We start from the raw sequence: 27,511 nt of genomic DNA, 5'->3' as shown, positions 1-27,511 counted from the left end.
ATTAAATCAATATCTGATTACAGACACCGAGAGGAGGTTAAAAAGTGCACGGCGGGGCCTTCAAGGACATCCAGGCTGGTAGTATTTCTCGTCACCTGCGTCCGGCCCGCCACTGATACATTTTGACCGCCGCAAACGAATTTTATGAGAATAAACTTGTAATATTATGAGGAAAAATAACGTCATTTTAGTAGCATAGACTTCAAATATTTTTACAACTATTTTTAAGTCATCATTTTAACAGAAAGAAGCAAAACAAAAAAGTTTTGAAAAATTTGTTGGGGGGAAAAGTGTTAATATTATGGAAAAAAGTCTAAATATTATGGTAATAAAATCATAACGTTAGGAGAAGAATATTTACAAATAAAAAATTAAATAGTTAGAAAATGAAAAAAAATAATAATAGCACAAATTAAAAAAACAGTTAAGAGTTAGAGTTGAAATTCCGATTTTTAACAGTTTAAAAAAAAATCATATTATGAGATAGAAGCAAAACAAAATAAATTTGTAATTCTTGGAAAATTAGCTTGGGAAAAAAATTATAAAGTCAAAATATTATGGTAATAAAATCATAATGATTGAAGAAGAATATTTACAAGAAAAAATAAACGGTCAGAAAATGAAAAGAAAATAATAGCACAAATCGAGAAAAAGTTAAGAAAAAATTCAAAATTTTCAGAGAAAAAATTTTGTATTTTAACAACACAAACATTGGAAATTTATGTGAAAGAAATTTTATTCTTATGATGAAAAATTATCTTGTTTTAGTAAAATAGAGTTGAAATTATAAAATATTTTTTAAAACTGTTTTTTTAATCATATTATGAGAAACAAGCAAAACAAAAAAAAATAATTTTCATAAATAAAAATTAAATACATTTCAATGAAAATTTCAATGAAATAAATAAAAATAAAGTCAAAATATTATGAGAATCAAATCATAATAATACGAGAAGAATATTTACCAGAAAAAAGTGACAATAGTGAGAAAATAAAAAAATTATAACAGAAAAAAATACAGAATAAAGTCAGAATATTAAGAGAAAAAAATTGTTTTCTAACAACACAAAATTGCAATAATGCTGTTTAAGTAGAATAGAGTTTTTCTAAAAATAAATATTTTTTTAAGTCATATTATGAGAAACAAGCAAAACAAAGAAAGATAATACCATGGAAATAAAGTGAATCATAAATAAAAGTAAAATAAAATAAATACATTTCAATGAAATGAATAAAAATAAAGTCAAAATATTATGAGAATCAAATCATAATAATACAAGAAGAATATTTACCAGAAAAAAGTTAAAAATAGTGAGAAAATTAAAAAAAACAATAACAGCAAAAAACAAAAAAAAACAGAATAAAGTCAAAATATTTTGAGCATCAAATCATAATAATACAAGAAGAATATTTACAAGAAAAAAGTACAATAACAAAAAAAAAATGGAACAGAATGAAAGAAAAGTGTTTCTTTTGTTTTTTTCCCCGTGTCCCTCGCTGGAACACCCCTGCTGTGATTTTCGGGGATCAAATACTTCTTTCCCCCCCCCTTTTGCATGTGCGCGGCGTTGCACGTGTATGTGATGGCGATGAAAGTACGCGTGATGTTGGGCTGGAAGACAAAATAGCAAGTTTTGTGTGACAGTGACAGCAAAGTTTTGTGTTTTTTAAAAAAAAAAAAAAAAAAGTTGTAAACATGTCAAAAAAGTTCCACGCTCACAACTCGGAATCTCTTTTCCCTCGACCTCGTTCTCATCTGTCTATGTTTTTTTTTTTTAAATCTATTTTTGAGAGGCTCACAGATTTGCAGCTGCAGTCTAGAAAAATAAGACCCCCCCCCCCCCCTTTGACGGCCTCCCACCCCCACCTCTAAAAATAAAACGTCTAACTTCATATTTTAAATCAGGCAGCAGGTAGGCCGCACCCACACAAAGAATAAACAAAATAAAAGGTCATTAAAGGGAAATAGTTCCCGCACTTTACTGCTTCAGGAATTCTCTGATGATTCCATTTTCCTTTTATGATTCCGCTTTCTCTCGCTGGCGGGGAGATATTTACCAAGCGTCTTCCTCCGCTCTCGCTCTGTCCAACGAAACTATACTTCTGATGCTGTACAGTATGAAATTATGACAAAAAATATACATTATGTATGACATTAAAGTCGTAAACTCATAATATTCAAAGCAGAAAAACATTTTATTTATTTTATATTATAAATAATTATTATACATTTATTTCTTTCAGGAAATTAGTTGTAAAAATATAATAAAAATGAAAAATGAAATGAAAAATAAACAGAAATAAATTGAAACTAGGATGCTGTCATGTGATATATAAAAACTTTTTAAATGTATTTTAAAAAATGTACACATTTAATCAGACATTTAAAAAAATAATATAACGAGAATACATTTGTTTTTTTTCAGGAAATTATTTGTAAAAAAATATTATCAAAATTAATGAAACAAAAACTAGAATATATTATTTATCCAGTATAAAAATATTAATAAAAACATCAACTATATATGACAATAAAGTTGGAAAAGTCATAATATTACAAGAAACTGAAATGTTTTAAAATGTATTTTAAAAATGTGGTTTTTTTATGTATTTTAAAAAAATATGTAATAAGACATTTTTTTTAAAAGTAATATGTTGAGAATCCATTTTTTTCAGGAAATTAGTTGTAAAAATATAATAAAAATGAAAAATGAAATAAAAAATAAACAGAAATAAATTTAAACTAGGATGCTGTCATGTGATATATAAAAACTTTTTAAATGTATTTAAAAAAATGTGTAATCAGACATTTAAAAAAATAATATTACGAGAAGACATTTGGTTTTTTTTCAGGAAATTATTTGTAAAAAAATATTATCAAAATTAATGAAACAAAAACTAGAATATATTATTTATCCAGTATAAAAATATTAATAAAAACATCAACTATATATGACAATAAAGTTGGAAAAATCATAATATTACAAGAAACTGAAATGTTTTAAAATGTATTTTAAAAATGTGTTTTTTTTAATCTATTTTAAAAAATATGTAATAAGACATTTTTTAAAAAGTAATATGTTGAGAATCCATTTTTTTCAGGAAATTAGTTGTAAAAAATCATCAAAATTAATTAAACAAAAACTAGAATATATTTTTTATCCAGTATAAAAATATTAATTAAAAACATAAACTATATATGACAATAAAGTCGGAAAAGTCATAATATTACAAGAAACTGAAATGTTTTAAAATGTATTTTAAAAATGTGTTTTTTTAATGTATTTAAAAAAAATATGTAATAAGACATTTTTTAAAAAGTAATATGTTGAGAATCCATTTTTTTCAGGAAATTAGTTGTAAAAATATAATAAAAATGAAAAATGAAATGAAAAATAAACAGAAATAAATTGAAACTAGGATGCTGTTATGTGATATATAAAAGCTTTTAAAATGTATTTTAAAAAATGTGTAATCAGACATTTAAAAAAATAATATTACGAGAATACATTTGTTTTTTTCAGGAAATTATTTGTAAAAGAATATTATCAAAATTAATGAAACAAAAACTAGAATATATTATTTATCCAGTATCAATTATTACAAATCAATGTAATAAGACATTTTTTAAAAAGTAATATGTTTAGAATCCATTTTTTTCAGGAAATTAGTTGTAAAAAATCATCAAAATTAATTAAACAAAAACTAGAATATATTTTTTATCCAGTATGAAAATATTAACAAAAACATAAACTATATATATGACAATAAAGTCTGAAAAGTCATAATATTACAAGAAAATGGAGCTGTGTAATAAGAAATTTTTTAAAAAGTAATATGACGAGAATCCATTTGGGGTTTTTTTTCAGGAAATTAGTAGTAAAAAAATAATCAAAATTAATTAAACAAAAACTAGAATATATTTTTTATCCAGTATGAAAATATTAATAAAAACATCAACTATATATATGACAATAAAGTTGGAAAAGTCATAAAATTACAAGAAAAATAGCATTTTTTTGTTGTTTTTTTTTTTAAATAAAAACATGTAATAAATGTCTTTATAAAGAAATATGCACTTATTTCAGGAAATTAGTTGCAAAAACAAATCGAAGTATTTAAATTAAGTAAAACCTAGATATTGCCTGTAATAATAAATAATATTTATTATACAGTGGTATTAACTTGAAGATGATCTCCAGTACCAGTATCCTTCCCGTAGACCATGATGCTGAACAATACTTGCTTTCAGGTCATGTGACCGTTGTTTTGAGTCTAAGTATGATTTTTAAGTAAGTATAAAATGTTATTGGTGAATATTTGTGCTTGTGTGCTACTCTATGTCATGTACTTGTACTTGTACTTGTACTTCATGAGTATTCATGGGTAGATTTGTGTTTTTTTTGTGGAATTGGAGCACAATGGCTCTTTGATTGAATCCAGCACGCCCGCCTGTCATATTCCAAGGTCTGGCCGTGCTCCTGAAAGCATCAGCTGCATTTAAAGACAAATACAATAAAAATGGTAAAAGGAAAAAAAAAGACAAAAGAGGACGCTGGTGTGTGGGGAGGGGGGGCAGGGGGGGGCGGGTTCTTTGATGCATGCACACGCACACTTGTCGTCCCCCTCGCTGAGCCTATTCCTAAAAGCATTTGCATGTTGCATGTCGGGGGAGCCCGGCGTGTGTATGGGGGGGGGCGGCAGTGGGCGGGGCTTGTGTGTGGTGTAAAGTGTGTTGTGTTTTTGGCCTCTCGGTGGGGGGGGGGTTGCATGTGAGAGAATGCCTGATGTGCAATAAGACAAGTGCTTTAAAAGAGAATAGGCAATTACCCCCCCCAACCCCCCCATACACATCTAACATCTACAGTACCTCTAACATGTAGTATATTTCATGTACCATATATAGTGTACCCCCAATGTACTGTATTGTATATGTACTGTACCTCTAATATATCATAGTTACATCACATGTAACGATTTTCCGATATTAGCTTTTTTGACGAAAATCGATAAAACTCTGACTTTCCGATATCGATATCGATATGTGTAGCATGACATATCGAGAAAAATCTGATACCGATATCACAATTTTTACGCTGATATCGGCCATCCTTAACCAGATGATCTGACACATTTGTAGGTTAAATAAAAGGCAAATAAAGTAAAAGTAAAAGTACAAAAGTAAAGTACATACAATGCCATTTTTGTTTCTTTATAATGATATTGTTTTTGGTTTCTGTTTCAGTTGCTGCCATGAATTGGACCGGCATTGTGTGTACTTTTTGAAAATTAACATTTTTTTTACTTTACTTTATTTGCCTTTTATTTAACCTACAAATGTATCATATCATTTTTTGCCTGACTTTGTTTTTGTCATGTTAATGTCATGTTAATGTAATAACACGGGCTAATATATCATATTTACATCATATGTAGGAATTTTCCGATATTGGCTTTTTTGCCGAAAATCGATAAAACTCTGACTTTCCGATATCGATATGTGTAACATGACATATCGGGAAAAATCTGATACCGATATCACAATTTTTATGCTGATATCAGCCACCCCTAACCAGATATTGAACATATCTTCCATATATTCACGATGACAAATACAAAAATGATCTTACACATTTGTAGGTTAAATAAAAGGCAAATAAAGTAAAAGTACAAAAGTAAAGTACATAGAATGCCATTTTTGTTTCTTTATAATGATATTGTTTTTGGTTTCTGTTTCAGTTGCTGCCATGAATTGGACCGGCATTGTGTGTACTTTTTGAAAATTAATTTTTTTACTTTACTTTATTTGCCTTTTAGTTAACCTACAAATTTTTGCCTGACGCTGTATATGTCATGTTAATGGCTAATGTACAATATTTACATCACATTTAACATTCCACTAATCTACCATGTTTAGATACCCGATTTTTCACAAGCCCCCCCCCCTCGCCCTGTTACCATGGAAACACAAGCCGAGCTTTTTTTTTTTTTTAAAGCCATGGTACCCCCCACCCAACTGTTCAGGTACGTTACACTGACCCAACACGTGTGTGTAACACTGTCGACAACACTGACACACTTTAAGGGTTGTGTTAGCACAAAGTGACAGGAGGCCTGGTTGTGTTGCACACACACACACACACACACACACACATGCACACACATGTACACACTCTTGTCAACTTGTGGTTCCGCCTGGCGTCATTTTACCTCCTGTTCTTTTTCTTGGATAACTCTGACAGCTGAGTGTGTTTTGTGAGAGTGTGTGTGTGTGTGTGTGTGTGTGTGTGTGTGTGTGTGTTGAGAAAAAGAAGGCCATCTTTGTTTTTCATCAAAGATCAGCACCAAAATATTTGCTATTAACAATATATGGGATGCTTTCAGAGTTTTTTATATGTCAAAGCATCAAGGACTAAGTCAAAAGTCAAAGTTCAAGGTCACAGCAATGTCAAACGCACCAACCAGGAAAATTTTTGTAATTTTTGAAAAATTTGTGCGGGGGGAAAAAGTGCTAATATTACGGAAAAAGTCCAAATATTATGGTAATAAAATCATAACATTAGGAGAAGAATATTTACAAGAAAAAATTAAATAGTCAGAAAATGAAAAAAAAATAGCACAAATCGAGAAAACAGTTAAGAGTTAGAGTTGAAATTCCTGTTTTTAACTGTTTTTTTTATCATATTATGAGATAGAAGCAAAACAAAATAAATTTGTAATTCTTGGAAAATTAGTTTGGGGAAATTTTATAAAGTCAAAATATTATGTAATAAAATCATAATGTTTGGAGAAGAATATTTACAAGAAAAAATTAAATAGTCATAAAATGAAAAAAAAATAGCACAAATCGAGAAAACAGTTAAGAGTTATAGTCGAAATTCCTATTTTTAACAGTTTTTTAAAAATCATATTATGAGATAGAAGCAAAACAAAATACATTTGTAATTCTTGGAAAATTTGCTGTATAAAGTCAAAATATTATGGTAATAAAAATCATAACGTAAGGAGAATAATATTTACAAGAAAAAATTAAATAGTCAGAAAATGAAAAAAATAGCAAGAAAAAGAAGAAAAATTCAAAATTTTCAGAAAAAAATTGGTATTCCAACAACACAAACATTCCAAATTTACATGAAAAAAATGGTAATCTTATGAGAAAAAATTTAAATTCCTATTTTTAACTGTTTTTTAAAAAAATCATATTATGAGATAGAAGCAAAACAAAATAAAATTGTAATTCTTGGAAAATTAGTTGTATAAAGTCAAAATATTATGTAATAAAATCATAACGTTAGGAGAAGAATATTTACAAGAACAATTGAAAAAAAATAGCACAAATTGAGAAAACAGTTAAGAAAAAAATAAAAATTTTCAGAAAAAAAATTGGTATTCTAACAACACAAACATTGCAAATTTTAAAAAAAATAGTAATCTTATGAGGAAAAATTATCTTGTTTTAGTAGAATAGAGTTAAAATTCCTATTTTTAACTGTTTTTTTTTTAATCATATTATGAGATAGAAGCAAAACAAAATAAATTTGTAATTCTTGGAAAATTAGCTTGGGGAAAAATGTATAAAGTCAAAATATTATGTAATAAAATCATAACGTTAGGAGAAGAATATTTACAAGAACACATAAAATTCAGAAAATTTGTACAGTTTTTAAAAAAAATCATATTATGAGATAGAAGCAAAACAAAATAAAGTTGTAATTCTTGGAAAATTAGTTTTGGGAAAAATGTATAAAGTCAAAATATTATGTAATAAAATCACAACGTTAGGAGAAGAATATTTACAAGAACAAATAAAATTCAGAAAATTTGTAACTGTTTTTTAAAAATCATATTATGAGATAGAAGCAAAACAAAATAAAGTTGTAATTCTTGGAAAATTAATTATTACTAAAACAATGTTATATTTACTGAAATGTGCACCTCATCATCTCCAAACTTGGCAGATAAGTCGAAGGTTTTCGAAATTGACTTATAATTGACCGTGACCTAACGAGTTCGCCTCAGGTCAAAGTTGACTCGTCACAAGGTCAAACATCAAATCACCGCAAACCACACTGAGTCGTACCTCAAATCAAAAGCCATGATGCGGGCTTTCCGGATCTGTTATTGTTTTGTCAATATACCTTTATATGATGACATAATAACCAAAAATCATATTATAGATAAAGGCCACACAGCACCGAGAACACTAAGTTTGCAAACATAACGCTGAATATCAATGCTAATAAGTCGAAGAAGTCCATTTCTATAACAAACGTTATCATCTGGATCATTTTCTGAGTCATTAGACGTGCGATTGAAACACAGAAAACCAATTAAAATTTAAAAGTGCTCTAAAAAAAAAAAGCCATCAGTCAGTTGTCAGTTTGATAATTATGAGGAAAAATAAAGTGTTTTTCTCGTTAAGAAGCATATTTTCTAATATGGGCAGCCTGCGAGCTGATCGTCTCAGAGCAAAGAGGGTGAAGTCAACGCAGCTCCACTAATAATCATTTCGGCAAATTGGCTCCATCAATTTCAATGCTGTTATAATACAGAAAATTATACAAAAAATATAAAGTTGCGCTAATGTGGCGTAAAGAATGAGAATGAAGGAAGTCACGGTAAAAAAAAAAAAAAAAAAAAAAAAAATTCAAATAGTTTCACCACAGCCGCTTTGCAGCAAATCTAAAGTGACATGAGTGATGGGTCCAAATGGGCCCGCTTATTAATAATGACTGGCGGGTTTGATTCCGCCAGGGAGGGAAACTGTCACACGGGTGCAAATAACCGTGAAAACGTCCAAGTAGCGTGTTGCGCCGCTCTAAAGGAAACATACAAATAAAAATATCGGGATCGAAAAGGAGGATTTCATGGCAGTACTTTTATTTCCCAGTGACGTACTTCAAGCCAAACGACTGTACTGTTAGCTAACATCTGTGCGCCGTTAGCCATTGGAGAAATAGAATCAGTGTTCATGTCACTCATGGAGATCTTTATATTCCATTTAGGAAAATGTATATACATTTATACAAATATACATGTATTTTATATATTTATTCATATATTGTTATTATATATACTTATATATATATATATATATATATATGTATATCCTGAAGTAGGCACATAAACAACCTTGCCGCAGCACAATCCAAGACCTGGCATCTGTAAAGCTGACACCAGAGAGGTGCTAAACAACAAAGATGTTGACCACAACCGCGACTCTTACATAAGTCATGTTTTTGGAATGAGACCTTACATAGACAGTACTTCCTGGTTCACTGTACTCTTACATAAGTCATGTTTTTGGAATGAGACCATACATAGACAGTACTTCCTGGTTCACTGTACTCTTACATAAGTCATGTTTTTGGAATGAGCCCATACATAAACAGTACTTCCTGGTTCACCATACTCTTACATAAGTCATGTTTTTTTGCATATGGAATGAGACCATACATAGACAGTACTTCCTGGTTCACGGTATTCTTACATAAGTCATGTTTTTGGAATGAGACCTTACATAGACAGTACTTCCTGGTTCACCATACTCTTACATAAGTCATGTTTTTGGAATGAGCCCATACATAAACAGTACTTCCTGGTTCACCATACTCTTACATAAGTCATGTTTTTTTGCATATGGAATGAGACCATACATAGACAGTACTTCCTGGTTCATGGTATTCTTACATAAGTCATGTTTTTGGAATGAGACCTTACATAGACAGTACTTCCTGGTTCACCATACTCTTACATAAGTCATGTTTTTGGAATGAGACCATATATAAACAGTACTTCCTGGTTCACCGTACTCTTACATAAGTCATGTTTTTTTGCATATGGAATGAGACCTTACATAGACTGTACTTCCTGGTTCACGGTATTCTTACATAAGTCATGTTTTTTTGCATATGGAATGAGACCTTACATTGACTGTACTTCCTGGTTCACGGTATTCTTACATAAGTCATGTTTTCGGAATGAGACCACATATAGACATTACTTCCTGGTTCACCGTACTCTTACATAAGTCATACACAGACAGTACTTCCTGGTTCACCATACTCTTACATAAGTCATGTTTTTGGAATGAGACCATATATAAACAGTACTTCCTGATTCACCGTACTCTTACATAAGTCGTGTTTATTTTGCATATGGAATGAGACCATACATAGACAGTACTTCCTGGTTCACCATACTCTTACATAAGTCATGTTTTTGGAATGAGACCATACATAGACTGTACTTCCTGGTTCACCATACTCTTACATAAGTCATGTTTTTGGAATGAGACCATACATAGACAGTACTTCCTGGTTCACCATACTCTTACATAAGTCATGTTTTTTTGCATATGGAATGAGACCTTACATAGACAGTACTTCCTGGTTCACCATACTCTTACATAAGTCATGTTTTTGGAATGAGACCATACATAGACAGTACTTCCTGGTTCACCGTACTCTTACATAAGTCATGTGTTTTTGCATACGGAATGAGACCTTACATAGACAGTACTTCCTGGTTCACCGTATTCTTACGTAAGTCATGTTTGTGCATATGAATGAATGACTGATGTATGAATGAATGAATAAGGAACGTACATACGTACGTATGAATGACCGATGGATCCGTGCGTGTCGGCAGGTTGGACAGCGCGTCCTACGAGGTGATGCAGTTGGACTTTGAGGTGGACAACGTCATCAGCTTGGCGCCGACCCAAACGCTGCACTGGGTGGTGGACTATCTGTCGGGGGCGCCGCCCTCCTCCGAGAGAGTGTCTCACCTTTACATCAGCAACGCCGACATCCAAGGCATCGTACCTCTGGCCCAGGTGAGGAAACGCGTTCCTTCGTCCTAAGCCTGGATCATCAGGATTATTGTAGTCCTCCATCCCTAGATCATCAGGATTATTGTAGTCCTCCATCCCTAGATCATCAGGATTATTGTAGTCCTCCATCCCTAGATCATCAGGATTATTGTAGTCCTCCATCCCTAGATCATCAGGATTATTGTAGTCCTCCATCCCTAGATCATCAGGATTATTGTAGTCCTCCATCCCTAGATCATCAGGATTATTGTAGTTCTCCATCCCTAGATCATCAGGATTATTGTAGTCCTCCATCCCTAGATCATCAGGATTATTGTAGTCCTCCATCCCTAGATTATTCATTCCCAAGATCCTTGGCCGTCATTCCGTTGTATTTCCTTCATTCTTGGATAGTTCTCCTCTCCCTCCATGTTCTCAGTCCTGAGCGTCTCCCTCGATCCCAAGATCATCATAGCCCTGCATCCCTAGATCATCATAGCCCTGCATCCCTAGATCATTAGGATTATTGTAGTCCTCCATCCCTAGATTATTCATTCCCTCGATCCTTGGCCGTCATTCCGTTGTATTTCCTCCATTTTTGTCTCTTCCTCTTCTCCCTCTATCTTTATCTTGTCTACTTCCTGTATCCTGAATATTGTCCTCCATCCCTAGATCATCAGGATTATTGTAGTCCTCCATCCTTAGATTATTTATTCCCTCAATCTTTAGTCCATCATTCCCATGTATTACCTCCATTCTTGTAACGTTTTTCTCTCCCTCCACGTTCTCCGTGCTGAACATCTCCCTCCATCCCTAGATCATCATAGCCCTCCGTCCCTAGATCATCAGGATTATTGTAGTCCTCCATCCCTAGATTATTTACTCTATCCTTGGCCGTCAATTCGTTGTATTTCCTTAATTCTTGGACAGTTCTTCTCTCCCTCGACGTTCGTCGTGCTGAAGATCTCCCTCCATTCCTAGATCATCATAGACCTCCATCCCTAGATCATCATAGTCCTCCATCCCTAGATTATACCATTTCCTCCATCCTTTGTCCATCTTTCTTTTGCATTTCCTCCATTTTTGTCCTGTCCTCTTCTCCCTCTATATTTAGCTTGTCCACTTCCTGTATCCTGAATATTGTCCTCCATCCCTAGATCATCAGGATTATTGTAGTGCTTCATCCCTAGATCATCATAGCCCTCCATCCCTAGATTATCCCTTTCCTCCATCCTTCATCCATCTTTCCCTTGCATTTCCTCCATTTTTGTCCTTTCTTCTTCTCCCTTTATCTTTTGCTTGTTTACTTCCTGCATCCTAAATAGTGTCCTCCATCCCTAGATCATCATAGCCCTCCATCCCTAGATTATCCCTTTCCTCCATCCTTTATCCATCTTATCCTTGCATTTCCTCCATTCTTGTCCTTTCTTCTTCTCCCTTTATCTTTTGCTTGTTTACTTCCTGCATCCTAAATAGTGTCCTCCATCCCTAGATCATCATAGCCCTCCATCCCTAGATTATCCCTTTCCTCCATCCTTCATCATCTTTCCCTTGCATTTCCTCCATTCTTGTCCTTTCTTCTTCTCCCTCTATCTTTTGCTTGTTTACTGCGTGGATCTTGAATATTGTCCTCCATCCCTAGATCATCATTGTCCTCCATCCCTAGATTATCCCTTTCCTCCATGCCTTATCCATCTTATCCTTGCATTTCCTCCATTATTGTCCTTTCCTCTTCTCCCTCTATCTTTAGCTTGTCTACTTCCTGTATACTAAATATTGTCCTCCATCCCTAGATCATCAGGATTATTGTAGTGCTCCATCCCTAGATCATCATAGCCCTCCATCCTTAGATTATCCCTTTCCTCCATCCTTCATCCATCTTTCCCTTGCATTTCCTCCATTCTTGTCCTTTCTTCTTCTCCCTCTATCTTTTGCTTGTTTACTGCGTGCATCTTGAATATTGTCCTCCATCCCTAGATCATCATTGTCCTCCATCCCTAGATTATCCCTTTCCTCCATGCCTTATCCATCTTATCCTTGCATTTCCTCCATTATTGTCCTTTCCTCTTCCCCCTCTATCTCAAGCTTGTCTACTTCCTGTATACTAAATATTGTCCTCCATCCCTAGATCATCATACTCCTCCATTACTGTTACTGTTCTCTGTTCTCAGCCTTCACTTACTCCATCTTTCACCTGTCCTCCCTCCCTTAACACTTACTCACCATCTTCCTCCATCCCTGGATTATCCACTTCCTCCACCCACAGGAAATCCCGTGCTTTGTCCTTTTCCATCCGTAGCCTCCACAACCCACTTCCTCTCTACTTTTAAGCCTCTTGGCTTTTCTTCTTCTTCTACCCCCAAAACCGTTGCTCTCTCTTCCGTCTCTATCGCTCTCCTCCATCGTTGGCGTGCGTCCCCAGTCCATCATGTTCTTCGGTCAAAGCTGTAAAGGTCGCCATGTTTTCATCTTCCTGCTTGTGAAGCTTCAAAGACGACACACAAAAAGATGGAAGACGAGATGCGCACGTATTGATGTAACATTTCCAATCAGACCAAATTAATCGCTATCTTTCCGCACTCCAAACAGACGCTTCCTTGTGCCAGGCCAAAAAGCAAAGTTGAAACCCGGCGTTAAAAGAAACCCAGCATCCGTGGATGCTTTTTTTTTTTTTTCCAAAAGTCTGCTAGTTCCATTAGCGCTGAGCTAATCTGGCCTGATGGCCTCTCCTTCAGACAGCAAAGCCCTGGTGAGAAAACCCAATTTTGTTGCGGGCCTTTGCCTCCCTGGCACACTTTGAGAGAGCGGCAGCAGCATTTTAGAGGCTTTCAAAGCCGCGGGAATGCCGGGAAGAGGCCGGCTCTGCTTTTAAAGAACAATCACCGCCATGAATGGTTCCTCGTCTGTGATCCGTTCGGACCACCGGTGTTCATGTTGAGCGTATACATATGGATAATACCCGGAATTCACGGAGCATCATCACACATCTTTCCGTCATTCCGGTGATCCAGCATCTCCTGTATTCATCATATATTCCATCATCTTTTTTAGTATTGGCACTCATCCTGTCCTTGATCAATCCGGCTCTCCATCTGTCCGTTCGTTCATATGTCGGAATTAAAATCAAAATTAATAAAAAAAAAAAACTTAAATTAGGAAAGCAGGAAGTGAACAAATTTGGATTGGATGGTCATATCACCTCGTACTTCGGTACGTGACTAAAAATTAAAATTAATTAAAAAAAATAAACTTAAATTATATTAGGATAGCAGGAAGTGAACAAATGTAACAGTTACTATGGTAAAAATAAAAATAAAAATAAAAATAAAAATAAAAATAAAAATAAAAATAAAAATAAAAATAAAAATAAAAATAAAAATAAAAATAAAAATAAAAATAAAAATAAAAATTGAAATTGAAATTGAAATGAAATATGAAAAAGTATATTTTAGATAATACTATATAATGTATATTATTGTGCACATATAAATACAAGATAAAAAAATTAAAATTAAAATTAAAATTAAAATTAAAATTAAAATTAAAATTAAAATTAAAATTAAAATTAAAATTAAAATTAAAATTAAAATTAAAATTAAAATTAAAATTAAAATACATTAGGAAAGCAGGAAGTGAATAAATGTAACAGTTACTATGGTACCCATTATGTCATTGTATGTTCATATCACCTTGTACTTCGGTACGTGACTAAAAAATTAAAATTAATTAAAAAAAATAAACTTAAATTATATTAGGATAGCAGGAAGTGAACAAATGTAACAGTTACTATGGTACCCATTATGTCATTGTATGGTCATATCACCTCGTACTTCGGTACGTGACTAAAAATTTTAATTTTAATTTTAATTTTAATTTTAATTTTAATTTTAATTTTAATTTTAATTTTAATTTTAATTTTAATTTTAATTTTAATTTTAATTTTAATTTTAATTTTAATTTTAATTTTAATTTTAATTTTTAAAATAATCTAAACTATTAGGAAAGCAGGAAGTGAACAAATGTAACAGTTACTGATTATAAAAGTACCAAATGATGGGGTAGGATTTAATAAGCTTTGCTTCTTCCTACTCCTTTTGGACATGTGGAACTGGGATGTACTCAATTGTGATCTAATGCATGTTCAAATGAAATAAAACCATCACCATAATTTGTCTCTGGTCCGGGGGCGGGGCAGAAATAATCGTTTCATCTTTTTGAGGAAAGGTTGCGAGAGGACGGAGATATTTTTCCTAAAGAAACAGAAGAAGGGTTGTTGAAATGAATCAAGCGATGTTTTCCGAGGATAAAACCCGATAATGGCTTGAAATGGATGATAAAGAGCAGCGGCACTTGGACAGGCCAGGGAAGGATGCGGTGTGTTTCAGCGGCTCAATTGGATCGGTAATAACGTTATGTGATGTCTCCAGCGAGCGCCATTACACATCCTCTCCTGCTCCCGCTGGTAAAAGTAGAAGTGCCCTCGTCGCGGCGAAGGCCTCCCACAGGCCCGCCGAGGCCACTCCGCTGTTCTTGGCTATCTTTTATTTAGTCCGCGGCTTCTCTTTTGCTTCAATGCTAGGCGCAAATGAACAAATGTGGAATTTACTTTGTGTCATTCTGCTAATAGACAAAAAATGTACAGATTGAAGATGGAGAAGTCGTTGTCTGACAAATTTCAGCAAGTATCTTGTACTTTTTTGCTCCTATTTATTCACTCGAAGGTGACTCCCAAGGCCAACCCTTGATTTGCAAGTCCTTGCCAGACTGGCCATGTAGTCTTCCCCGGTGGAACAAGTTCTTTCTTTTTCTGTCTTCTCCTGTCGGCGTCCTAACCTCCAGACCGTTACGATGCGACTGACTTTTCCCTGTTGTCTGCATCAATGCCGTATCTCGTAAGATTAGACTTCAGGCTGTCTTTATATCGGTTGCCTTGGCCGTACTGCGTAGGTTTATTCTGCATGAATGGTAAATGCTCTGTCCGTCTCAGCTGATTTTTATTTTTATTTTTATTTTTATTTTTTATTTTTATTTTTATTTTTATTTTTATTTTTATTTTTATTTTTATTTTTATTTTTATTTTTATTTTTATTTTTATTTTTATTTTTATTTTTATTTTTATTTTTATTTTTATGATTTAATCTTGTATTTATATGTCCACAATAATATACAATATATAGTATTATCTAAAATATGATACTTTTTCTTGGTTAATTGGTTCCAGACCTGGCCATGTATTAATCCCCCTTCCCTCATTTATCACGGTTAATTGGTTCCAGATCTGATCGTGTATTAATCCCCCTCCCTCATTTATCACGGTTAATTGGTTCCTGACCATGTATTATCCCCCTCATTTATCACAGTTATTTGGTTAAGATCTAAGCATGTATTAATCCCCATTCCCTCATTTTTATTTTTATTTTTATTTTTATTTTTATTTTTATTTTTATTTTTATTTTTATTTTTATTTTTATTTTTATTTTTATTTTTTAATTTTTATTTTTATTTTTATTTTTATTTTTATTTTTATTTTTATTTTTATTTTTATTTTTATTTTTATTTTTATTTTTATATTAATGATTTAATCTTGTATTTATATGTCCACAATAATATACAATATATAGTATTATCTAAAATATGATACTTTTTCTTGGTTAATTGGTTCCAGACCTGGCCATGTATTAATCCCCCTTCCCTCATTTATCACGGTTAATTGGTTCCAGATCTGATCGTGTATTAATCCCCCTCCCTCATTTATCACGGTTAATTGGTTAAGATCTAAGCATGTATTAATCCCCATTCCCTCATTTTTATTTTTATTTTTATTTTTATTTTTATTTTTATTTTTATTTTTATTTTTATTTTTATTTTTATTTTTATTTTTATTTTTATTTTTATTTTTATTTTTATTTTTATTTTTATTTTATTTTTATTTATTTTAAAATTATTATTAAATTATTATGATGATTATTAATTATCTTATCTTGTATTTATATTTATATTTTTATTAATTATTAAATTATTATTACATTATCATGATGATTATTAAATATTTTATCTTGCATTTATAATTTAATTTTTATTTATTTTAAAAAATTATTATTAAATTATTATGATGACTATTAGTTATTTTATCTTGTATTTATATATTTATTTTTATTAATTTTAAAACTATTATTAAATTATTATGATGATTATTAATTATTTCATCTTGTATTTATATTTATATTTTTATTTATTTTAAAATTATTATCAAATTATTGTGATGATTATTAATTATTTTATCTTGTATTAATACATATGTCCTCAATAATATACAATATATAGTATTATCTAAAATATGATAGTCAGTATATACTACTATTTTTACTTTTTCATATTTGCATCATAAACTATTACATTTTGTATAAATACTCCAAATGTCATGTAATCATTACAAAATAATACAATAATAATAATCAAAATAACACAAGTGCCCCCCCCCCCATTATGTAATGCTGAACTTCTTTTTACACTTGTCACAGAGGTTGTACAATACCTGGTCTCGCATTGGCGTCCATTCTAAAGAAGACGGATTCCGTCATTTAACTTGTCTTTGACTAAATGAAGATTGAGAACAAGCCGGATCCAATTCCCGTTTCGTTGATCCGTCTAAGGTTGGTCCCATGGTGAATTTGGAGGCCCCATTATGTCTAAAAGCCAAAGTATGTAATTTTAGCATTGATCACTTTGATGAATTGGTCTAAGAAACGCCATCGGACGATAACGACGCTTCTCCAAAGCATCCTGGTCTTCGCCGGTTGCCGTATTTGCTTGTTACCTGCCAGCGACGCCCCCAATTAATCAGCACATGTGACACTTTTACAAGGTGGGAGACTATGTGGGGCACCGAGAGGCGCCCGTGTCCCGGGCTGAGGGTTGATTTCCATAGCAAGCGGCTGCCTCGAGCCAATTAGTCAACAAGAACAGGACCACAGAAGAAGTACACTACACTACATTGGGGGGGTGTGGGGGGGGTATATAAGTGACCAATGCAAAGTTGTCTTCTCCTGAAACGAGGAAACGGCATTTGTCCCACTTTAAATGGGACACAAAGCCCCCCCGCCCCCGCCAGGATTGCACTTTTTATCAGTGTGGAACTAATTCTGGGTATGTGGGAGAAGAGTCACCCTATTTGTAACGCCATAGATTCTATATTCTACAAATTTTAATTTTAATTTTAATTTTACTTTTAATTTTAATTTTAATTTTAATTTTAATTTTAATTTTAATTTTAATTTTAATTTTAATTTTAATTTTAATTTTAATTTTAATTTTAATTTTAATTTTAATTTTAATTTTAATTTTAATTTTAATTATTTTATCTTGTATTTATATGTGCACAATAATATACATTATATAGTATTATCTAAAATATACTTTTTCACATTTAATTTCAATTTTTATTTTTATTTTTATTTTTATTTTTATTTTTATTTTTATTTTTATTTTTATTTTTATTTTTATTTTTATTTTTATTTTTAATTATTTAATCTTGTATTTATATGTCCACAATAATATACAATATATATATTTTTTTCTTGGTTAATTGGTTCCAGACCTGGCCATGTATTAATCCCCCTTCCCTCATTTATCACGGTTAATTGGTTCCAGATCTGATCGTGTATTAATCCCCATCCCTCATTTATCACGGTTAATTGGTTCTGATCATGTATTATCCCCCTCATTTATCACAGTTATTTGGTTCAGATCTAAGCATGTATTAATCCCCTTCCCTCATTTATCACGGTCAATTTGTTAATGACCATGTATTAAACCCCATCCCTCATTTATCACGGTTAATTGGTTCCAGATCTGATAGTGTATTAATCCCCATCCCTCATTTATCACGGTTAATTGGTTCCTGATCATGTATTATCCCCCTCATTTATCACAGTTATTTGGTTCAGATCTAAGCATGTATTAATCCCCCTTCCCTCATTTATCACGGTCAATTTGTTAATGACCATGTATTAATCCCCATCCCTCATTTATCACGGTTAATTGGTTCCAGATCTGATAGTGTATTAATCCCCATCCCTCATTTATCACGGTTAATTGGTTCCTGATCATGTATTATCCCCCTCATTTATCACGGTTATTTGGTTCAGATCTAACCATGTATTAAGCACCCTCCCTCATTTATCAATTTGTTAATGACCATGTATTAAAAGCCACATCCCTCATTTATCATGGTTATTTGGTTCAGATCTAAGCATGTATTAATCCCCCTTCCCTCATTTATCACGGTTAATTGGTTCCTGACCATGTATTATCCCCTCATTTATCACGGTTATTTGGTTCAGATCTAACCATGTATTAAGCACCCTCCCTCATTTATCACGGTCAATTTGTTAATGACCATGTATTAAAAGCCACATCCCTCATTTATCATGGTTAATTGTTCCAGACCCGGTTCCGAATTTGACCGTTTATTAACCCCCCTCCCTCATTTATCACGGTTAATTGGTTCCTGACCATGTATTATCCCCTCATTTATCACGGTTATTTGGTTCAGATCTAACCATGTATTAAGCACCCTCCCTCATTTATCACGGTCAATTTGTTAATGACCATGTATTAAGCCACATCCCTCATTTATCACGGTTAATTGTTCCAGACCCGGTTCCGAATTTGACCGTTTATTAATCCCCCTCCCTCATTTATCACGGTTAATTGGTTCCTGACCATGTATTATCCCCTCATTTATCACGGTTATTTGGTTCAGATCTAACCATGTATTAAGCACCCTCCCTCATTTATCACGGTCAATTTGTTAATGACCATGTATTAAAAGCCACATCCCTCATTTATCATGGTTAATTGTTCCAGACCCGGTTCCGAATTTGACCGTTTATTAATCCCCCTCCCTCATTTATCACGGTTAATTGGTTCCTGACCATGTATTATCCCCTCATTTATCACGGTTATTTGGTTCAGATCTAACCATGTATTAAGCACCCTCCCTCATTTATCACGGTCAATTTGTTAATGACCATGTATTAAGCCACATCCCTCATTTATCACGGTTAATTGTTCCAGACCCGGTTCCGAATTTGACCGTTTATTAACCCCCCTCCCTCATTTATCACGGTTAATTGGTTCCTGACCATGTATTATCCCCTTCCCTCATTTATCACGGTTAATTGTTCCAGACCTGACCATTTATTAATCCATCCCCTCATTTATCACGGTTAATTGGTTCCAGACCTGACCATGTATTAATTCCCTCCCTCATTTATCACGGTTAATAATAATAATAATAAATTTTTGACTAAAAATAGACCGTATTTAACGACGAAACAGCATGATTTATCCAAGTAAGTTATCAAAGTGAATTTTATCGTATTTGCCGTACATTTCGTGCGCGTACGTTATCGTTGTCAGAACATGGCGTCGTGACGCCTGGCCTCATATCACAGCACATCATATCTTCACTGACGCCACTCCAACCGTGGACTCGCTCCCGACTTCATTTTCTATTCTTTTTTTTTTTTTTTTTTGGAGCCTGACTTTGTAGGCGTCTCACGTCGTTTTTTTTTTTTTTGTCGTTTCAGACATTTTGCCCGCTTTGCTCGTGTCATCAAATATCAAAGTTTTAAAGTTCACTCTGACTTTTATGTGCAGCTCGGCAAAGCGCGACTTGAGATATTTCAACGTGGATTTAATGTCTTGTTTTACCTCAGCGTGACACTTCATTAGGTACACTGACTAATGAGATCCAATACAAAAAAATAATAATAATAATGACCACTTTTAATGAGATAAACACCGTTTGTTATTGTACAGTCGTTTTACATCGCAGCAACGTTACCTCCGCTCTAATTTTCTTCATCGTGTTGACAAGACGAGGCTTAAACGAAAGTCGTTCCCATCGCGAGCAGCACTGCCGTGTTTGCTCCAAGTAATTACTCTCTCCAACAAGTCCATGTCATCACACGCACCCCAAATAAATGAGCCCCAGGCTTAATAATCTGACTGTAATGAACATTGTCATTGTGATAATAGCCGTTTATCCCTTACATCACACACACACACACACACACACACACACTTGGGTCCTAATTCTTTCACTCACTTCAGCCCCTGAAGGATTAATTCCAAGAGTGTTTGGCTTTTTCTTTGGTTTTTGTGGACAGAGAGGAAAAGGTGTGAGTATAAATACTTCGTAGCGAACCAAGTGATACCGCTAAAAACACCGCAAAGCCACAGTATTGCCAGCCTTCAGGTGTCCTAAGTCATGTTTCTGGGTTAGTAATTGGACTTTATTTATTTGAATATTTTTGATTATTTTTTATAATAATAATAATAATAATTTTTTATTTGTATAGCGCTTTTCAAAATACTCAAAGACACTTTACAGAAAATGGAGTTGAATAAAAACAGAGTAAAAGATACGTTAAAATGCAACATTCATTCGTTTATACACAGTTAAAACGTGAATAAAAGTGGGGCGGGGCACAGGAAGGAAATAAAAATTAAAGGAAATAAAAAAATAAAATTAATTATGTATTCATTTTTTTATGAATTTTAATTTTAATTTTAATTTTAATTTTAATTTTAATTTTAATTTTAATTTTAATTTTAATTTTAATTTTAATTTTAATTTTAATTTTAATTTTAATTTTAATTTTAATTAATTTTAAAATTATTATTAAATTATTATGATGATTATTAATTATTCGATCTTGTATTTATATGTCCACAATAATATACAATATATATTATTATCTAAAATATGATAGAAAAATAGCATACAATTCATATTTGCATCGTAAACTGTTACATTTTGTATAAATACTCCAAATATCATGTAATCATTACAAAATAATACAAACAATAATAATAATCAAAATAACACAGGCGCCCACACATCATGTAATGCTGAACTTCTTTTTACACTTGCACAACCGTGATTAAAATGCAATTTAATGGCTGGGAAACAAAATGGATAGGTTAAGGTCAGCTGTCTCAATAAATTAGTTGAAATCAAGTAATTTAAAAAATAATAATATAATAATGTTTTTTATAATAATAATAATATTTTTTATAATAATAAAAATAAAAATAATTAAAAAAAATAATAACTGCATTTTCTTTTGTTAACTTTTTCAAATATATTTTTATTACTTGAATGCAAAACCTTTGAATGCCTCATATTTGTATTTGACTTCATATTAAAATAATAATAATATTTTTTATAATAATAATAATATTTTATAATGACCAATTTAATTAAATTAAAATTTAAATTAAAAAATAATAACTGGGCATTTTCTTTCGTTAACTTTTTCAAATATATTTTTATTAATTATTCAGATAATCTCTCCTCTCACTTGAATGCAAAATCTGTTTTTCCTTCATACTTAAAAAAAATGTCATTTTAATGGAAAGACGCTGTCACGGTAATATGATGAGAATAAAGTTTTTTGTTTTTTTTACCCAATTATTTCCCATCAAATTAATTTCAAAGGCTTAATGATGTTTATGTCCATTCCTGGTTATATTATGAATATATAATACATGCGTCAGACATAGCAATTATCAGGCAATATCGCCGCTGAAATTGCATTGCCGGTTATTCAGCCATTCCCGCGGCGTTGAACAATCCCTGTCATTCTCTCATTGGCACAAACAAAGACGTTGTTGTGGTAAACACATTTGGACGCAGTGTGATGCTGATGATGCCACGGCTGTTTACACGGCAGAAGGACACTTTGGAATTCCTTCAGTAAACACCATCGACTCGAGCGGCGGTGGCGGCGGCGGTGGCGGTGGCGGTGGCGGCGCTTCTGCTGAATCCCAATAAGCACTCAAGTCCAGTTTATTTCCACTTGAACAAAAACTTTATTTGTTAAGACGTTTGTTTAGCCATGCAGACCTCAAACTGTACGTATACCGTAGCGTGAAAAAGTCAATTCTATTAAACAAAATAATTAAAAATCAATTTAAAAAAATCAATACAAATAAATGGTATAAATATTATAAATAAATATAAATATTCCTTCATTAATAAAAATATTTATGAAATTTTAAAAATCATTATCAGTGAAGCATAAAAACATTACCATATTACCAAATGTAAAATAATTATAATAATTTTAAGTTAAAAATTAAATAGAAATTGGTAAAATAATAAATAATATTAATTAGATAAATAACTTTATAATACCTATATTTGTCAATTCTATTAAACAAAATAATTAAAAATCAATTAAATCAATAAAAATAAATAGTTTACTTATTATAAATAAATATAAATATACATACATTAATAAAAAATATAAACTAAATTTTAAAAATCCTTATCAGTGAAGCATAAAAACAACATATTACTAAATTTAAAAAAATATATAATAATTTCAAGTTAAAAATAAATAGAAATGTGTCAAATAATAAATAATATTTTTTATTTTTTATTATATTCTTTACATGACCTATATTTGTCAATTTTATTAAACAAAATAATTAAAATAAAATAATAAATAAATAGTATAATATTATAAATAAATATACATGCATTAATACAAATATTAATTAATTATTAAAGTGAAGCATAAAAACATACATCAGTGTTTTTTATTTTTTTTATTATAGTGGTACACCTACGTACGTATGCTGTGCATTTTATATTACACCTGCATTGTCACACGTTTGTAAATTATTACCACATTATTAAAAACAAATATCACATTTTTAAAAATTAAAAAAATAATAATATTATGAAAAAAATTATAAAATATATGATTTTTTTTACTAAAAAAGTGTAAAAAAAAAACAACAAAACAAGAAAAGGCAAGAAAAGGCCACGCGTGACGAGCTATAATACCGTGACTTGGGGGCGTGGTTTCCTTGAAAATGTTGCTTAAATAGCCAATGACCTCCGGAGCGTTTCATTCCGATGCTCCATTTCCTTCAATAGAATACCCGGCAGTAAAGTGGGCGGGGCTAGCCAGCTCGCACGACACATTCGGGGCACTTAAATGGAAAACAGTCACCCGCATCGCGCACGCGCACACGTGCACGCTAATGCATGCGCATCGGCTGCTGCGATACACTCGTGATGCGTTTAATGGGCGCCGTATAAATTGTGACTAAAGTGCCTTTAGCCAATTTTCATTCCACAGCTGCGCCCCTGACACACACACACACACACACACACACATCAAATACATAAAAAGACATGCGGTGTAAAGGTAAAGTACCTAATATTGTGTCCCGGGGGTGGGGGGGTGGTGCACGTGCATGAATTAATTTACCACTTGAAGTGACCCTAAACACTCGTTCGTTAAGGGCGTGTCGTGCAATAAGCAACATGCTAACGCTAACATGCATGAGGCGCCTCACATGTGTGTGTGTGTCCCATCCATGCACTTTCATTGTTGTCTTTATTATTATTATTATTATTATTATTTATTATTTCCATCCGGCGGCAAATCGGAGCAGTAGAAGAAGTGCGTAAATTGACAGTAAATCACGCAAATGAATAAAAAAAAGCGACTATTAAAAAATGCCTGGCAGTTATGTGACAAAACATCATTTAATAGCTGACTTTTATCACCCACTTTTTGTCTTCTTGTACGTCATATACTATCTTTATGATCTAAAAATGAAAGTGATGAATAATGCATTATTGACACGTGTTGGACTGAAATACAGCCGCACTCACTAAATCCATCAATAGTTTCATTTTCCTGGCTAAACACGCGGCACCATACCGAAATAAACACCAACGTCATGCAAGAAAGGCAAAATATTGTAACATGAAACGTCTTAAAATGTAACGCTAACAGACTGCTGTAACACGAAAGGCTGTAACATGACATGTAACAAAGGACATAACATGAAGTATTAAAATATTACAACATGAAATGCCATAACATGAATAGTTGCAACAAGAAATGTCATAACTCGAAATGTTGCGACATGAAATTCTGTAAGATGAAACTTTTCCACATGAAATGCCATAACTTGAAATGTTGCAACATGAAATATCATAACTCAAAATGTGAGATGAAACTATTCAACATGAAATGTCATAACTCGAAATGTTGCAACATGCAATGTCGTAACTTGAAATGTTGCAACATGAAATTCTGTAAGATGAAACTATTCAACATGAAATGTCATAACTTGAAAGGTCGCAACATGAAATGTCATAACTCGAAATGTTGCTACATGAAATGTCGTAACTTGAAATGTTGCAACATGAAATTCTGTAAGATGAAACTATTCAACATAAAATGTCATAACTTGAAATGTCGCAACATGAAATGCTGTAAGATGAAACTTTTTGACATGAAATGTCATAACTGGAAATATTGCAACATGAAATGTCATAACTCGAAATGTTGCAGCATGAAATGGTGTAAGATGAAATCATTCAACATAAAATACCATAACTCGAAATGTCACAACATGAAATGTCATAAGATCAAATTATTCAACATGAAATGTCATAACTCGAAATGTTGCAACATGAAATGCTGTAAGATGAAATCATTCAACATGAAATACCATAACTCCAAATGTCGCAACATGAAATGTTGTAAGATGAAATTATTTAACATGAAATGTCATAACTCGAAATGTTTCAACATGAACTGCTGTAAGATGAAATTATTCAACATGAAATGTCACAACTCGAAATGTTGCAACATGAAATGCTGTAAGATGAAATCATTCAACATGAAATACCATAACTCCAAATGTCGCAACATGAAATGTTGTAAGATGAAATTATTTAACATGAAATGTCATAACTCGAAATGTTTCAACATGAACTGCTGTAAGATGAAATTATTCAACATGAAATGTCACAACTCGAAATGTTGCAACATGAAGTCATAACATGAATGGTTGCAACATGAAATGTCATAACTCGAAATTGCAACATGAAATGTCATAACTCAAAATGTCACGACATGAAATGCTGTAAGATGAAATTATTCAACATTAAATACCATAACTTGAAATGTTGCAACATGAAATGTCATAACTCCAAATGTTGCAACATAAAATGCTGTAAGATGAAATTATTCAACATGAAATGCCATAACTTGAAATGTTGCAACATGAAATGTCATAACTTGAAATGTTGTAACATGAAATGTCATAACTCAAAATGTTGCAGCATGAAATGATGTAAGATGAAATCATTCAACATGAAATACCATAACTCGAAATGTCGCAACATGAAATGTCGTAAGATGAAATTATTCAACTTCAACATGAAATGTCATAACTTGAAATGTTGCGACATGAAATGTCAACTCGAAATGTTGCGACATAAAATGCTGTAAGATGAAATTATTCAACATGAAATGCCATAACTTGAAATGTTGCAACATGAAATGTCATAACTTGAAATGTTGTAACATGAAATGTCATAACTCAAAATGTTGCAACATAAAATTCTGTAAGATGAAACTATTCAACATGAAATGTCATAACTTGAAATGTCGCAACATGAAATGTCATAACTCGAAATGTTGCAACATGGAATGCTGTAAGATTAAACTTTTTGACATGAAATGTCATAACTGGAAATATTGCAACATGAAATTTCATAACTCGAAATGTTGCAGCATGAAATGGTGTAAGATGAAATCATTCGACATAAAATACCATAACTCGAAATGTCACAACATGAAATGTCATAAGATGAAATTATACAACATGAAATGTCATAACTCGAAATGTTGCAACATGAAATGCTGTAAGATGAAATCATTCAACATGAAATACCATAACTCCAAATGTCGCAACATGAAATGTTGTAAGATGAAATTATTTAACATGAAATGTCATAACTCAAAATGTTTCAACATGAAATGCTGTAAGATGAAATTATTCAACATGAAATGTCATAACTCGAAATGTTGCAACATGAAATGCTGTAAGATGAAATCATTCAACATGAAATACCATAACTCCAAATGTCGCAACATGAAATGTTGTAAGATGAAATTATTCAACATGAAATGTCATAACTCAAAATGTTGCAACATGAAATGTCATAACTCGAAATGTCACGACATGAAATGCTGTAAGATAAAATTATTCGACATTAAATACCATAACTTGAAATGTTGCAATATGAAATGTCATAACTCAAAATGTCGCGACATAAAATGCTGTAAGATGAAATTATTCAACATGAAATGCCATAACTTGAAATATTGCAACATGAAATGTCATAACTCGAAATTGCAACATGAAATGTCATAACTCGAAATGTCACGACATGAAATGCTGTAAGATAAAATTATTCGACATTAAATACCATAACTTGAAATGTTGTAACATGAAATGTCATAACTTGAAATGTTGTAACATGAAATGTCATAACTCAAAATGTTGCAACATAAAATTCTGTAAGATGAAACTATTCAACATGAAATGTCATAACTTGAAATGATGAAAAAATGTCCCAGCAAAAAAATCTAGGGAAAAAGCAAATAAGTCCTCCTCATTTGGGAATATACTACATGCCCTGATAGTCCAGTACTAGTAACAATGCAGTACTTTCAGTTTGTCCAACAGTGTATGTGTGTGTGCTTTATCTCGTCATCAATGTTTTGTTGTTTTTTTTTGTCATTTTTTATCAGCGTGTCTTCAAAAGAAGACTTTTATGGACACTCGCTGACATCACGGTCCACT

At 32.1% G+C, this 27,511-nt stretch overlaps 1 protein-coding gene across 2 annotated transcripts in view; it reads left to right on the top strand.

Annotated features, from left to right (window-relative positions):
• The window catches only part of LOC131127660 (transmembrane protein 132D), a 171,986-nt gene that overhangs the window by 122,742 nt on the left and 21,733 nt on the right, over positions 1-27,511 (top strand). For both annotated transcript variants that reach the window (XM_058069759.2, XM_058069760.2), the window contains one exon: positions 10,651-10,837. In XM_058069759.2, the coding sequence (XP_057925742.2) occupies positions 10,651-10,837 (187 nt within the window). The remainder of the gene's footprint in view (positions 1-10,650; positions 10,838-27,511) is intronic.

The sequence above is a fragment of the Doryrhamphus excisus genome, linkage group LG3 (assembly GCF_037039965.1).
Source record: "Doryrhamphus excisus strain RoL-2023G ecotype Guam linkage group LG3, RoL_Dexc_Guam_v1.1, whole genome shotgun sequence".
NCBI classification, from domain to species: Eukaryota; Metazoa; Chordata; class Actinopteri; order Syngnathiformes; family Syngnathidae; genus Doryrhamphus; species Doryrhamphus excisus.
This window is presented reverse-complemented; position numbering and strand designations above follow the sequence as displayed.